The sequence below is a fragment of the Aulonocara sp. 'chitande type north' Nkhata Bay genome, linkage group LG7 (genome assembly GCF_057382095.1).
Source record: "Aulonocara sp. 'chitande type north' Nkhata Bay isolate Kocher_YH1m ecotype deep benthic linkage group LG7, A_spYH_male_GT1.1, whole genome shotgun sequence".
NCBI classification, from domain to species: domain Eukaryota; kingdom Metazoa; phylum Chordata; class Actinopteri; order Cichliformes; family Cichlidae; genus Aulonocara; species Aulonocara sp. 'chitande type north' Nkhata Bay.
Genome location: NC_141350.1, coordinates 61,510,484 through 61,526,119, shown reverse-complemented (window position 1 = coordinate 61,526,119; position 15,636 = coordinate 61,510,484). Strand labels below are relative to the sequence as shown.

General features: G+C 39.3%; 1 protein-coding gene across 1 annotated transcript in view; it reads left to right on the top strand.

The window, feature by feature from the left end:
- Positions 1-15,434, top strand: part of mvb12ba (multivesicular body subunit 12Ba) — a 29,161-nt gene extending 13,727 nt beyond the window's left edge. The window contains exons 3-10 of the mRNA XM_086301789.1: positions 4,586-4,693; positions 4,801-4,897; positions 5,056-5,185; positions 5,672-5,812; positions 7,654-7,748; positions 8,110-8,165; positions 12,009-12,068; positions 12,313-15,434. Of these exons, the coding sequence (XP_086157915.1) occupies positions 4,586-4,693; positions 4,801-4,897; positions 5,056-5,185; positions 5,672-5,812; positions 7,654-7,748; positions 8,110-8,165; positions 12,009-12,068; positions 12,313-12,399 (774 nt within the window). The 3' untranslated portion in view covers positions 12,400-15,434. The remainder of the gene's footprint in view (positions 1-4,585; positions 4,694-4,800; positions 4,898-5,055; positions 5,186-5,671; positions 5,813-7,653; positions 7,749-8,109; positions 8,166-12,008; positions 12,069-12,312) is intronic.
- The last annotated feature ends 202 nt before the right edge of the window (positions 15,435-15,636 follow it).

The window sequence follows — 15,636 nt, the reverse complement described above, 5'->3', positions numbered from 1 at the left end:
ACGTAGTAATCATTTAACCTAATTGCTATCATTTTAATTGATGCGAAGTGATGGTAAATTGTTGTGCCTAAATGTTATACAGCCATGTGCTGCCATTTGTGGCATCATTGTTGAGAAACTCCATTAATCTGTTAATTTTGGGCTAATGTATTGTTGTTAGTTCTTTCATAAGCGAAAGGAAAAGATTGAGGATACGAGTAACGAAAATGGGCTTTCCGTTAGAATAAGATTAATAGTTCAATTATTTGTGTGGGGTTCAGAGTAGGGCTGCCACGATTAGTCGACTAGTCACGATTACGTCGACTATCAAAATCATCGACGACTAATTTAATAGTCGAGAATTCATAGCGCGGCCTTGCTCAATTTCCAACAATGGCAGTAGCTAGTTAGTTTTAACATTACTCTTATTATTCTATGTGGGCCACAAAATAAACGTTTAAAATATTTTCAGGCGAGAATGTAGCTGTGTAAACCTCAAATATCTGCTCGGTTTATCAAGACACCACATATTTTCAAAAGCGCTCCAACGTTTTCGGAGACGTCTGTTACCCACTAGCTCGATAGCTAGCCGAGGGCAAGGCTCACTAGAGCCCGTGAGAACACCAGACTCACGGCAAATCGTTTTCAAACCCACTGCCGTCTTTCGCTACTCATGTTAAACATATATAAGTCACTTAGATAACTTAAAAGTGTTATTGTTTGGCTTTTTTCAGTATTTTATTTGTTCCTGAGTAAATCTGTTTGGCTGAGGTTAACGTTTTTACACAGCTGAGTAAACGTCAAACAGACAACTGATTATCAGAAGTGTGAGATGCTCGAGAATTTACTCCGGTGTCCTGTTATATTTTAGATAGCAAGGAGTTTATTAAACTTCACCGAAACAATCTGCAAATTTAATTAAAATTTAATAAACTATCATCTTGTCTTTATTTTTAGTTAGCACAGACCTTAAACACTTAAAGCTGTAAGCTAATGATAGTTATATAAGAGCAGATGCTGCTGGTGCAATAAGCTGTACGTTTTACGTCCAATGGATGATGATCTGATTAGTGGACTAATCGCAAAAATAATCGGTGACTAGTCGACTATCAAAATAATCGTTTGTGGCAGCCCTAGTTCAGAGTAGAGCTGCTGCTCCTTGATGAAAGGAGCCAGTGTAGGTGTAAGATAAAGGTGTTTCCTCTCTTACCGGGAGATGGTCCAGGGTAAAGATAAGATAAGATAAGATAAGATAACCTTTATTAGTCCCACACGTGGGAAATTTGTTTTGTCACAGCAGGAAGTGGACAGTGCAAAAGTTATGAGGCAAAAATTAGAATACAATAAGAATAAATACAGTACACAACTGTACAGAATAGAATAAAATAAAATACTATATACAGTAGAATAAAATAAAAATAAATATACAATAAGATAAAAATAGAATACAAATACAAATACTATATACAACTGAGTAAAAATACAACGATGACAGAAAGGATTATTGCACTTAGTATTATTGCATATGTATGGATGTGTGTGCTTGATCAGTTAAAGTCTTTATTATGGAGTCTGACAGCAGTGGGGAGGAAAGACCTGCGAAATCTCTCCGTCCCACACCGTGGGTGCCGCAGTCTCCCACTGAAGGAGCTGCTCAGTGCTGTCACAGTCTGCTGCATGGGGTGGGAGATGTTGTCCATCAGGGATGACAGCTTAGCCGCCGTTCTCCTGTCACTCACCACCTCCACTGGGTCCAGAGGGCATCCTAGAACAGAGCTGGCCCTTCGGATCACCCTGTTCAGTCTCTTCCTGTCCCCAGCAGAGATGCTGCCGCCCCAGCAGACCACGCCATAAAAGATAGCAGAAGCCACAACAGAGTCATAGAATTTCTTCAGGAGTGGGCCCTCCACTCCAAACGACCTGAGTCTCCGCAGCAGGTACAGCCTGCTCTGCCCTTTCCTGTAGAGGGCGTCTGAGTTATGAGTCCAGTCCAGTCTATTGTTCAGATGAACACCAAGGTACCTGTAGCTGTCCACAGCCTCAATGTCCATACCTTGGATGTTCAGTGGTTGCAGTGGAGAATGCTTGTGCCTGCGGAAGTCTACCACCAGTTCCTTGGTTTTACTGGCGTTGATCTGGAGGTAGTTCAGCTGGCACCAGTCCACAAAGTCTTGGGTCAGACCTCTGTACTCCTTGTCGTCCCCATCAGTGATGAGGCCGACTATTGCAGAGTCATCAGAGAACTTCTGCAGGAAGCACTGGGTGGAATTGTGGGAGAAGTCTGCAGTGTAGATGGTGAAGAGGAACGGAGCCAGAACCGTTCCCTGTGGGGCCCCCGTACTGCAGACGACCCTGTCCGACACACAGCCCTGAGTCCTCACATACTGTGGTCGGTCGGTGAGGTAGTCCAGGATCCAGGTAGTGAGGTGATGGTCCACTCCAGAGTTCACCAGCTTGTCCTTTAGAACCGAGGGAAGAATGGTGTTGAAGGCACTGGAGAAATCAAAGAACATGATTCTCACAGTGCTTCCAGCGGTCTTCAGGTGAGCGAGGGAACGATGTAGGAGGTGAATGACGGCATCATCCGCTCCAATGCCAGGCTGGTAGGCAAACTGAAGTGGGTCCAGTGATGAGCTTATTAGGCGCCGAAGCTGAGCCAGGACCAACCGCTCCAGGGTCTTCATCAGGTGGGATGTCAGAGCCACCGGCCTGTAGCTGTTGAGGTCCTTGGGGCGTGAAGTCTTTGGCACTGGTACAACACAGGAGGTTTTCCAGAGCTGTGGGACTCTTCCCAACCTCAGGCTCAGGTTGAAGAGGTGCTCCATCACCCCACACAGTTGGTCCGCGCAGGACCTGACGACCCTCGAGCTGATGCCATCTGGACCCGCTGCCTTCTTGCCATTAATCCTCCTCAGTTCCCTCCTAACCCAGAACACTCTCAAGAGATTACATCTATTGGCTGACCTGGGAACGACTCGATATTTCTCAGTATAGGCTGGAGGAGGTGGCTGCAGAGAGGGATGTCTGGGCTTCCCTGCTTAGACTCCTGCCCCTGCAACTTCAGATAGGCGGAATAAAATTGCTGGATGATTTATTGATTTACTATTTTAGATATTCATTTTTTTTCTTAATATCTTGTCCTGTCTTATTCCTGTGTTATTTCACATATTACGTTATATATGGTATAGCATGACGATGTCTAAGGCAAGACTGGCAAGAGAGGAAAAAAGAGGAGAAAGTGGTGTGGGGCAAGAAGAGACAAAAAACTCAAAAACAAAGTGGGTGAGTGAGTGGGTGTGGGGATGCCTGCGTCTTTGTAACAAATGCTGCACCAAACAAGCAGAACGGAGTCAAAATGCACTACAAGCCGCCTCTTGACTCCCGTTTTTCTTGTTTCTTGTTTTGTTATTTAAGGGATACAGGAAGATGTCCCTCCTCCTCACTTAGTGTTAAGGTGCTATGTTGTTAGATTTTAACTTTTATTGAAGTAGTTGTTATGCATTTCTGAACAGCGCGCATCGTCCAGAATAGACGGGAACACTGTGCCACAGTTTTCAGTTGCAATTCATTAGATTCTCAAATGTTAATTTGTCATATTTTAATAATACGTGAACATCTTTTATAGCAAGTTTATATTATAACATTTAATATTTATTTATTTAACATCGGTTTATTTTCGTCTTCGTTTTCTGTTTGGAGTGTAATGTGGTCAGTATGCACAATGTGAGGTCCTGCACGGTTAAGCAGCATGATTCATAATTGAAGAATGTGATTAATGTTTTCAAATGCCTTTGTTTGCAGAGTTTTTGTCATTGGCCGTTAAATGGTTCTCAAATTTAACTTAATATTTGAGTGTCTTAAATTTACAGTTTTTTTTTTTTTTTTTTTTTGTTTTTTTGTTTCTCAAGTGATTTAGTGATATTTTTTTTTCTCCCTCGTTTAGCTGACTAAAAAATTGGCCATGAGGAAAATCTTTTCAACTATTACCTTCACAACTGCAATCAACCAAATTTGAATTTCTGTTACCTACCAGGAATTTAGCTTGTTAATACAATACAGTTTTATTTATATAACACATTTAAAAACCCAAAGGCACACCAAAGTGCTTCCTGATTATACAGAGAATCAACGTAAATCAATTAACAAAGTACAGATTGGGCACTAGCACAGATAGAAGGCATGCACTAATAGACCAGAAGAGTTAAGTAAAATAGGTATCGAACCTCAAATCGGGAGGAAGGTCAGTTCATGAATACAAAATATCAACTAAGAAGTTAAAAACCAGCAATAAAATTATTTATAAGTTTAATAAGGGTATTAAATGGTCGGGAAAGCCAGGTTAAATAAGTAAGCTTTCAATCTTGATTTGAAGGATTGAATAGAGTCTGTGGCACGAATAGAAGCAGGGAGGCTATTCCAAAGTTTAGGTACAACTGAAGCAAAGGCACGATCACCTCTGGTCTTCAGCCTAAACTTAGGTTGGGCCACGAGTAATTGACCTGATGGTCTTAAAGCTCAGCAAGGAGTGTACAGATTGAGGAGATCATCCACGGATATTGTTATTCTTGTCTCAGAATAATGAAAATCTATCCCCCTCTGCTTATAGATCTCAACAACAACAGATGGCCTGGATGCTGACCTGTGGAAAGACGGACTTTTCAAATCCAAGGTGACCCGATACCTTTGCTTCACCAGAGTTTTCTCTAAAGAAAATGTAAGTTTACTTACCTCCTCAACAGTTAAATAAGTGTCCCACCCCCTCTCCAATAAACATCTCCTTTCTCAATACCATATTCTTGTACTCTATTCTTTCCTCTGCAGAGCCATTTAGGTAATGTTCTTGTGGACATGAAGCTGATTGATATAAAGGACACTTTGCCTGTGGGTTTCATCCCAATCCAGGAAACTGTTGATACTCGTAAGTTATTATCTCAAGTGGAAAGACACTTAGAGCCTCAATGTGTGGTAAGAATATGTGAAAATAATTAATCTTTTTAACCTCTGAAATAAGAATTGTTTGTTATTCATGAACCACCTTGTTGTGGAATGACCGTCAGTTTGTCTTTTCTGCAACAGAGGAGCAGGCCTTCAGGAAGAGGCGACTCTGCATCAAATTTATTCCACGGGACTCCACAGAGGCAGCCATCTGTGATATCCGCATCCTGGGACGCTCCAAGCAGGCACCTCCTCAGTATACCTTTATAGGGTGAGCATTGCAACTTCCAGTCAAATTTAACTTTTTGTTTTCTTTTTTTTTCTTTTTTTAAACAGAAGAAAATAGTTTATAAATAAAAAAGTTGTTTGTACTGTAATGGAATCACTCCATTTGGCATAACAGTTTCCACTTACTCCAGAAATCAAGTCACATTAATCTTTTTTACATTTTTAATGTATGATGGAATGTTCAGGGCATTTCTATCAGAAAGTTTTCTACATGAAAAGACACTTCCAGTATGTCAGATGTGTTCCACATGAGAGCTAAAGAATCCAAATCATTTCTGGCAAAGTGTTTATTAAAAAAAAAAACACCTTTGTCCCCAAAACATTTCTAGGATAATTGCTTAGAGAATGTATGAAGGGGAAAGGAGGGCATGGATTTAATACACACACGTTTTGACTAGCAGGTTTACATTAACCTTGGAACTAGTGTCAGCGCTTTCTGCTTAATAATGCTTCTAACATTGTTTGACAGAGAGCTCAACAACATGGGAATCTGGTATCGCATGGGAAATGTGCCTCGGGCCCAGGACTCCACACACACACAAACCATCAACAACACCCAGAATGTGAATTCCTCCAGCTCAGGATCAGCCCCACCAGCTCCCATGCTTAAGTAAATTCACTCTAATGATGTGCTAGTACTTGTATGTAATTGTCTTCACATGTATCTCTTATTAGTTCTTGTAACCTTAAAAGAGAAATACAACACAAAACAAAGCAAGTGCACTGTAACAATACAGGTTGCACAGATTAGCACTTTATCTTGGTATTGCCTAGAGGTTATGGATTGTACATGCAAGTAGTGATTCATTCGCTTGTGAGTGCCCCAACACAGAGAAGATGTATCTTCAGATGTCACAAAAATTGTTATGATGATATGTTTAAATTGACAATGGATATTTATTTTTACACCTTTGAATGAATCAGTGGAGGAACTTCCTTAACTTTCTTGTCATCTTCCTATTTCAATTGTTCCAGATCGTATGCCTCCATGTCCATATTACCAAATCCAGTAAACATCTGTGGTCTTTCTCTTTTTCTCCTCCCTGGCAGCTCCATACTCCGCATCCTTTTTACCACTATACTCATCTGCACATCTCCAAACCAACTTAGCCTTGCCTCTTTTATTTTGTCTCAAACTCCTTCAACCCAAGTTGTCCATTTGGAGCGATTTAATTAAACTTTTATAGAAAATGTGCTTAAGAGTTCAAATAATAAAATAATGAGTAACATAATTTCTTTTAATATTAATGGAACAATTGAGAATTGAGCAGAGCACGTTACAGATTTAAAAAGGATTTTTTTTTTTTTTTAGTCTTCTCTCTCAGATCTTGCACAACATTATATATTTAAAAAATCCCCTCTCGCCCCTGCGGGCGGTCTGTCCTTTAAGCTCAGGTCCTCTACCAGAGGCTTGAGGGTCCTGCGCAATATCTTTGCTGTTCGTAGGACTGCGCTCTTCTGGACAGAGATCTTGTTCCTAGGATCTACTGGAGCCACTCGGCTAGGCTTTGGGTCACTGCGCGGAGTGCTTCGATCACCACTGGGACCACTGTTACCTTTGCCCCCCCAAATCTTTTCAAGCGCTTCTCTGAGTCCTTGGTGCTTCTCGTGTTCCTTCTTCCTGATGTAGCTGTCATTCGGTATCGCTGCATCTATCACTACGGCTGTTTTCCTCTGCTGGTCCAACACTACTATGTCTGATTGGTTACCCACCACTATTTTGTTCGCCTGTATCTGGAATTCCAGGATCTTGGCTCTGTCATTCCTGACCATCCTAGGGGGCGTCTCCCATTTATACCTCGAGACTTCCAGGTACTCTGCTCAGATCTTTCTGTATACTAATGCCGGCCACTTGGTTATGGCGTTCCATTAATGCCCTGCCTGCCAGCATCTTGCACCCTGCTGTTATATGCTGGATTTCTCCGAGGCATCTTTACACAGCCTGCTCCTGGGATCTTGCCTGATGTGATAGACCGCAGCCTCCATGGATCTTGTCCTCAGAGCTTGTTCCTGTGTTTCCATGATTACTGCCTCTGTGGCGTGTTTTTGTCCAGCCACTAGTAGGATTTGTGGACATCAGCCACTTCATCTATCGATTGATTGATCACAGCAGAAACCCGTGAAAGAGGAGGAGCCACCATCAAAAATATATATATTTCAGCTACTGTAGCAAAGATAATTTTCAAATTAAGTACATTATAACAATGTATGAATAAGTACTCTAGGATGAAGAGAAATTACCCAACAAGCCATAGTCAAAAATTTGGATACAGCTCTAATGTACAACCCAACTTCCTTTGCTTAGCTGTGCAATTTGACAGTCCAGGATTAGTTCTAGCTGACACAGCAGGAGTGGATAGTGATAGTTTCTTTAAACTCTTAGCTATTTGGCTCACTTTCACATATATATTGAACTACTGAGGTGCTTAATGTTTTTCTTTTTGTTTCAAGGCATATTTCCATGACCCTCCCTGCCAGCTTCAGAGGAAAAAATACTACCAGACCAGACTATGAGCACCAGAACTCCAACCTGTATGCTATTACAGGTCAGGTCTTTACAGTTTCAGTCGCCCTTGTTGATTTAAAGATGAATACACACACATATACACACAACCCCGTTCAACTATCTTAGTGAGGACCTTCATTGACATAATGGTTTCCCTAGCCCTTTACCCTAACCCTAATGACACATCAACAGCTTCACTTTTGTGTGCTTTCAAGCTCTCTCTTCATAATAGACTGCATGTTGAAGGTGACAGTGTCCACATCTCTGTATATGTGGACACTGTCATTTGTTTAACAGTCTCAAGTCGTTGCTGTTATTCAGTTTATGGTTTGTATGGGTTACTACTTGATCTCTTTTACGAGATGAAATTATGTAACGTTTTTTTGACCTTTCTCTTTCAGCAATGGACGGGGTGCCTTTTATGATCTCTGAGAAGTTTGCCTGTGCCTCATCTGATGTAAGTTTTAAGTTTTAATCCTAGTGACTTTGCCAACATGTCCCCCTGTATCAATTTCCAGTGTTTTGCTTTAACATCTCTGCTCAAAAAGAGTACAACAACCACAGTATTTGCCCAAAAGCTGTAAGTAGCCTTACATTCATACACTAAGCTTCATTACATTGTCTGATGTGTATTTGGTACGTGAATATCAGATTACATATATTTCTTAGTTGAGATTGCTGTACCCTGCAAGAAAGGGATACAGTGCTTAACAAATTTATTACACCCACATGTCATAAAAGCAAGAAAATACCCACAATTTAGAAATCTGTGAAAAGCTTGTTTAAAACTAAAAAGTACAGAATTAACTTAAATGAATTCATATTTTTATTCCCCAAACTTAAGCCAGGACACTGAGAAGTCAGAAATTAATCAAGCATAACAACAAACCAAAAAAACAATTTTTTTCTGTTCAGGAATGTAACTGAGTAACAGTAAAAATAGGCATAAACTTTATTTAATCCCAAACTCTTGGGAAATAACTTGTTACAGCAGCACAAGTAATAAAAAGAAAATTAGAGATGAAAAAGTAAGAGTAGTGTACAAAAAAGCAAAAATACTATACTATTTATAGATGGTTACTGTATACAGTAAAATACATCAAGATTTTCATATGTACTTAAAGTGCAGTGAGAGTGGTAATAATACACATTTGTTTTTAAACAGTATTTATCCTGTGTTGTTAGGATGAAAGACCTACAATAGAGCTCCGCCCTACATTGTGGCTGAAACGGTCTACTGCTGAAAGAGCTGCTCAGGACCTCTATAATCTTATTTAGGGGGTCAGAGATGTTGTTCATAATGCCCATTAGATCCTTTTCTCACCCACCTCTTCTATGCGGTCAAGGGGACTGGCCAGGCAAGAGCTGGCCCACGTTTTCAGACTGTTAACCTGTTTCCCGTCCCACTCCGTGCTGCCACCTCCCCATCAGACAACCGCTTTTAAAAAAAATTGCCCGATAGCCATAAAGTAAGGTTATGGTCGACTCCTGCTCCTTTTCAGCTTTTCAATCTTAGCAGTGCCTGTTGAATTGTATTGAAAGTGGTAGAGAAGTCAAAAAACATGACCCTCACAGTGCTTCCAGTATTGTTAGGCATGACAGTAATCTATGGAAGTAGATGCTTGCATCATCCACCTCAATTCCAGGACGTAGAGCTGGGCGATATAAGATTTTTGCATATCACGATATGTTTTTTTTTTTTTTTTTTCATTTCAGGCGATAACGATATCTATCACGATATAAGCCAAATAACTATATTTGTAAGATTTAAATGTGCCGTTGCTCACAAGTAAAATGTGAAATAATCAGCAGCTTGTTTTTATTTAAATATTTATTTCCCATAATAAGTTCAACAGGGTAGATGTACTTAAGGAACATGAGACTTTTTCAGATAAATAAAGGCAAATATTGCAAACTACAAAAGAAAGGCAGCCGCTAAAGCGTTTAAGTTTCAAAATAGAACAAACGAAACAGACTAAATTGTCAATTCCACTTAGAAACAAAATATTAATTCTAAAAATAAATCTTAGTTTGTTTTACAGAAGAACAGACAAAACTGACTAACTTTTGTCAATATCAAATAAACTGAGAACTAAAAGGAAATTCTCAATCTCTCCTTGTTGTATAGCTGAGCTTTTCAAACAGTTTTAACAGTTACTTTAGTCTGACAAAAGCCGAATGACGAATTCGCGCTTCCAGTCAGAGACTGAGGCTACGTCCACACGTACACGGGTATTTTTGAAAACTGAGATTTTCCGTTTTCGTTTTAAAAAAATAATCCCGTCCACACATAAAGGCAGAAATGAAGGAAAAACGCTGCTATGAACATGCCAAAGCAGCAGGTAGCGCTAGATTCCTAACCGTGCAGAAATGTTGGCCAATCAGAAGTCTAGAAGCCTCGGTGGGAAAAAGTAAACAAAGCTGGGGCATAGAAGCAGAACAGAGTCGTATGTGTGGACGGACAGTAACTGTGTGTATATGTAAGCATTTAAACACTGCAGAGAGTACAATTAACAGTAACAGTATTGTAGAAATTCATTTCACCGAAACAATAACGTGGCGCACAGTGTGACGTCAAAAAATGCGCACACCTTTGACGCTGCGTTTTCTACGTTTTTCTAATCCACACGTAAATGCAAAAACTGAGTTCTTAAAAATCTTCGTTTTCAGTGACCAAAAACGCTGTTTACGTGTGGACGAAAGGTGCAAACGCATAGAAAAATCTGCGTTTTCAAAAATACCCGGGTACATGTGGACGTAGCACATGCACCAGTTTATTGTATTTCCAGACTTGCTTTCGGCACAATTTACAGTGCACACTACTCTGTTTTTTGTCAGACTTGAAATAGCCGAAATACCTTCACACTACAGAACTTCTATGGCTCTTCCATTCGACAATCTCTCCGGCATTGGAACCATCATCTGTTTTCCCTTCGGTCACGCTCGGTTGATTTTTCTAGTCGGCACACTCATTTCCTACATTACCCGGGCGGTACGGTGGCTGGCTGCTTCCCAAACAAATACACATGTGCGGCTTGGCACTTGTGCTGTACGTAACAAGTCACGTGACGTGACGCTGCGGCTGTGATTGGTTCGGCTCTGCGCTACTTAATTTGGATTGGCTGTTCTTTTTTTTCTTTTTTCTTTTTTTTTAAGAGGACAAGAGTGGCGAGGTCTATCGCGATAGTTTAATTTTTCTATCGAGAAAAAGTTATATCGCGATACATATCGTTATCGTTCTATCGCCCAGCTCTACCAAAAGTAGAGTAAAGTGAACTACAGGGGTCTGGCAGCAGCATGCTTACTAGAGTTTCGAGGTGGTTGAGGACAATCCTCCCTAATTGTCTTCATCAGGTGGGAAGTTAAGATTACAAGTGTGAAATGGTTAGTACTGGAACAACACAGGATGTCTCCCACGGATAAACATGCACATGATCACAGAGCTGGTCTGCACAGTCCCTGAGCAGTGGGGAGCTTTTCTGGTCTTGAGCTTTTTTTTTTTTTTTTTTCTTTTTTTTTTTTGTAGTTTCTTCCTCATTCAATCAGCACTCAGGAAGTGTTGTCCAGTGTTATTTCACTTCTCATTCACAAACATCGCTATTCCTCCTCCCTTTCTCATTCATCACTCTCTGGTGATATCCTGTGGCTGTTGCAAGCCATCCAGAGTGATGAGTGAGCCTCTTCAAAGTTCACTCAGCCAAATCTCAGTGAAGCACTAAAGGGTACACTGTCAATACCACTATTGCTTAGCTAGCACAAATTAACTCTTGCATCTTGTTGGGAAGAGATTAGTATTAAGTAACATTTTCCATAATGACAGATGGTATTCAAATTAAAAGTAATTAAATTTTTCTTAGTATGTAACATGCTTTAATATATTTAATGCTTATTTATGAAATGGTAAATTTGAAAATGACTGGATAGTAGCAATAAATATATATTTTAGCATTCAAAATATTTTAAAGGCCTTCGGCATACTGGTAGATCAATTATTACAGAAACATAAAAACGGATTTTGCTAATAGCAGTGTTACCAGTATTGCTCTAAATTACCAATTCTGTTCATTGAAGGCGGCTGTGGCATAAACCTTTTATTGGGTGATGAGCTGATAAATTTGTTGAGCCTCTATCACAATGTTCAGACTGCACCTAGAAAAATGGCAAACTTTTATTCGACTTAACCCTTCAAATAAGTCACGTTGTAGTAATACAAGTCTCCCAACACTACTCTCACACAATTGCAACATGCTTGAAGTTGAGCTTGTTCACACATCTCAGCATTCCTGTTCTCCATGTACAGCTGCAGCAGGTGGATCTGATGGGTATTACAATTAAATCACTGGCTGAGATTGAAAAGGAGGTGAGTAGACATAAGACTTTGTTACATTTCTCATAGTATAATTTATGGTCTCCAGAGATGAATAATGAAGTAGTATTTGCTTAAGTACAGATTTTCCACTAGAGGATTAATAAATTACTGTATATGATTGTTAATCAACACTGTATTTTGCAGATAGGTAAATGAAATTATGATTTTAGTGAACAATAAGAAAATTTGTTAGACCATACTAATTAATAATAATATGCAACTCTCCCTATGTAAGTATGATTACAGTTTCCGCACAGAGCATAGTGCAGCGGCTCGCCTCCCTCCAAGTCCAACACGGACCTCTCTGAGTTCTGAGGCCTAAGCATCTCTTATATGAACAACAGTCATCGCCACACTATAGACAGCAGCCGGAGAGAAGTGCACACAACTACTGAGAACATACCTACAACGGGGATATTCAATCTGTAAATGAAAAGAAAGATTCCCAACGAAAATTGTGGATTTTCTAACTTCTGGGACATGTTGTAGGCCCTCTGTGTGCTGTTGAAATGGAAAACAATGGAATTCAGTCAGACTCGAACTACTACACTGCAGAGCTGGGACAAGAAAACACGTTTTATGCTCATCGAGATACTTCAGTATCTCACTCGAATGACTTCAAAAATACATTTTTGTTAAGTGAAAAATGGTCAAGTGTCGTATTGTGGTGGAAAAAAAATAACCTTGTCCCATCAAAAGATCTTGTTAGAAATAAGATAAAAGGATCACACGGTACTTTTTTCATGGAGGACTTCTGTTGGATCTCACACCAGTCATGTTGCCTTTTTCGTTTATGACATGGACTGTTCTGAATCAAAGCGCACCATAAAGGCACCTTAGGGTGTCAGAAATTTAAAAGAAAACTGTGACTTTAAGTTTTGTTGTTGAGCTTGTCTTCTTGATGGGGAAATGCTTTTCATTGTTTTCTAGATGTATTGCCATTTACTGGTGTGACTGTGAGTGCACTTTTGTGTTTTGAGGTTGTTATTGTGCTTCCTAATTGCTGTAGATATTCTGTAAACCACTTCTTCTCTTTCTGTGAGGTAGCAGCTTGCCCGACAGAACCATGACTACAGCTAATATTCACTGTGTGGAGTATTCACATCAAGATTTTCTATTTATACCATACTCTAATACCTTACTTTGCATGCATATAGATGTTTTATTGATACATCTTTTCACTGAATGAGTAACATTGAGCAAACCTCACACATTTTAGCTAAAAAGCACTGATAGTTAGTCCTTATATCTCAACAATATCATAGCTATATTCATCGTTTCCTTCATCTTCATTGGTGTTATATCAGAAATGGATGCTCCAGTAAAAGTATAATATTGCAAAGAGTTTTATTTTAGTACATTGGTTATGGAACGTGTGTACAGAATTTTACTCTCCTGGTCAAAAGTTTTAGAATACCCCAATTTTTCCAGTTTTTGTTGAAAATGATTCAGTTTAATGTCTCATTGCACTCTGAAATGAAAGCCTTGTACAAATAAGGACTTATTCTAAATTTTTCACTCATCAAAGTAGAAACCTTTGGCAGATATAACAGCTGAACATACCCATGGCTTTCTTTCTACATTAGAAATCAAATATTCTTCATAAAGTTCTTCCCATATGTGTTAAATAAGTTCCCATAAATGTGTGGTACCCAAACCAGCTCGATGGGGTTTAAGTCTGGAGATTGTGCTAACCCCTGACCAACTAGGCACATACCAGAGGCTATTGCATGGCGCTACAGAATGTTGTGGTAGCCGCGGCCCAGGCAAGCCTCTTATTCTGACGTCTTAGCAGTGTCTTTCTTGCTGCAACTCGTCCTGTCAAACCTGCAGCCTGAAGTCTTCAGTTGAAACTGAGACTTGCCTGCTACGATCACTATTAAGCTGTGCTCGAAAGGGTTGGGTTGTCCTGTGAGCCGTCTATCATGCAAGCTTGTTAACTCTCAGAAACTTGTCCTCTGATTCATTTGTGGCTTTGGGTCTGCCAGACCTCTTCATGTCAGAGTTTACCCCAGTTTCTGAGTGACTTTTGATGGTGGAGAAAACTGTACTCATTGACGCCTTTCTTTGCAGTTTCTCTGTAGGAAGACATACATTTTGATGGTCCGTCTCTCTTCCATTGCGATGCCTTTTTCAACTGATGCTCACGAGAATATGGTAACACAATGTGTTCCAACACTGCTTTTATGCAGACAGAGGGGTTGGAAGTAATCCAGAAAAGTTGGAACACCTGTAGGAATTAGTAGCACCAGCTTTCAAGGCTCCATAAACCACCATTGCTGTAGAACAGCTTTAAATTGTTAACACATTTTTGTTTTCCTGAAAAAAGGCCTCTTGTATAACTCTGAAATGTACCTTATTTTTCAGTTTGGAGTAGGGGTGGTGTTGGTGTTGTTTTTGTAAACCTCTGGCGGTTCACCATTTACCTTTGTTCCATTTCAAGTTATTCATTGGACTTAAGCAACTTGAATTCCAATAAATAACTGAAATAATTGGGGTGTTCCAAAACTTTTGACCATTAATATTAAAATCACCTATTTCACATGTGATGACAATAAAGACCAACTCAGAACCATGTGACTTTATGGAATTTTGACCCTGATTAGAGTCACCACTGGTTATATGCAAATAACTATTTTTATTTTTTAATTGTCTATAGCACTAACCACTATTATTAAAACCACCAGATAAAATAAGTATCAGTTAGTTACTTTGTTTGTTTTTCTTTACTACCTACATTATACATTGAGCCTTTGAGATGTTTAGAGAAAAGCAGGAGAATAAGTAGGATATGTGTCATGTAGATGAGGTATTCTCTGGCGTATTTGTATTCTTATGAACTGCTACAAAAAGGTCATATTGGAAACTTTTATTTGTAGACTATTGCTGTTTGATACTTTGAATCTGTAATACACTAAAAAGGACTATTATAATTTTTTTTTTAAAGGGAAAATAAGTGGTTCACTTAATTCTCAACTTTGATGTGAACAAAATGGATTTGAAACTAATTGTGTGATAATTTATCTCATGTTAATTAAGCTTAATTATCTCCATGTCTGTCCTGTAATAGGAAAAAGTTTCATGTTTCCTCATATCGAACAAAATGTACACTAATAGAAACATGTGATAGGCCAGTATAAGTTGGGCTCTTATTATTGACCTTATGTTCAGCCTGAACAGGTGTCTGTGAAGGTCAGTCTGTCCACCATCTTCTTAAAACACATGATGTAGCATCACCGATTATGTAAAGAAAATTAAATCAGTTTTAATTTTGCTGATTTTTATTTTTTTCCACAGGTCATATGTGACAAGAAAAAATGTTTGCAATATATCAAGTCATTAAATAGAGTAACTCCTTTTGCTGTTTGTTTACTTTGTCAGTATTTCAGTATAGCACCTACTTGGTCTTAAATAAATTCTTTTTTCCAGTGTGTCCTATGAAACTTAATTATACTGCTGAAATTAATAGGGTTAGACAAATGGCTATGTGAAGCTCTGTGTATTTCAGCTGTGCGTAACTGCCTGCTGTGTGATAAGCTACACGTGTATATTTCTCAAC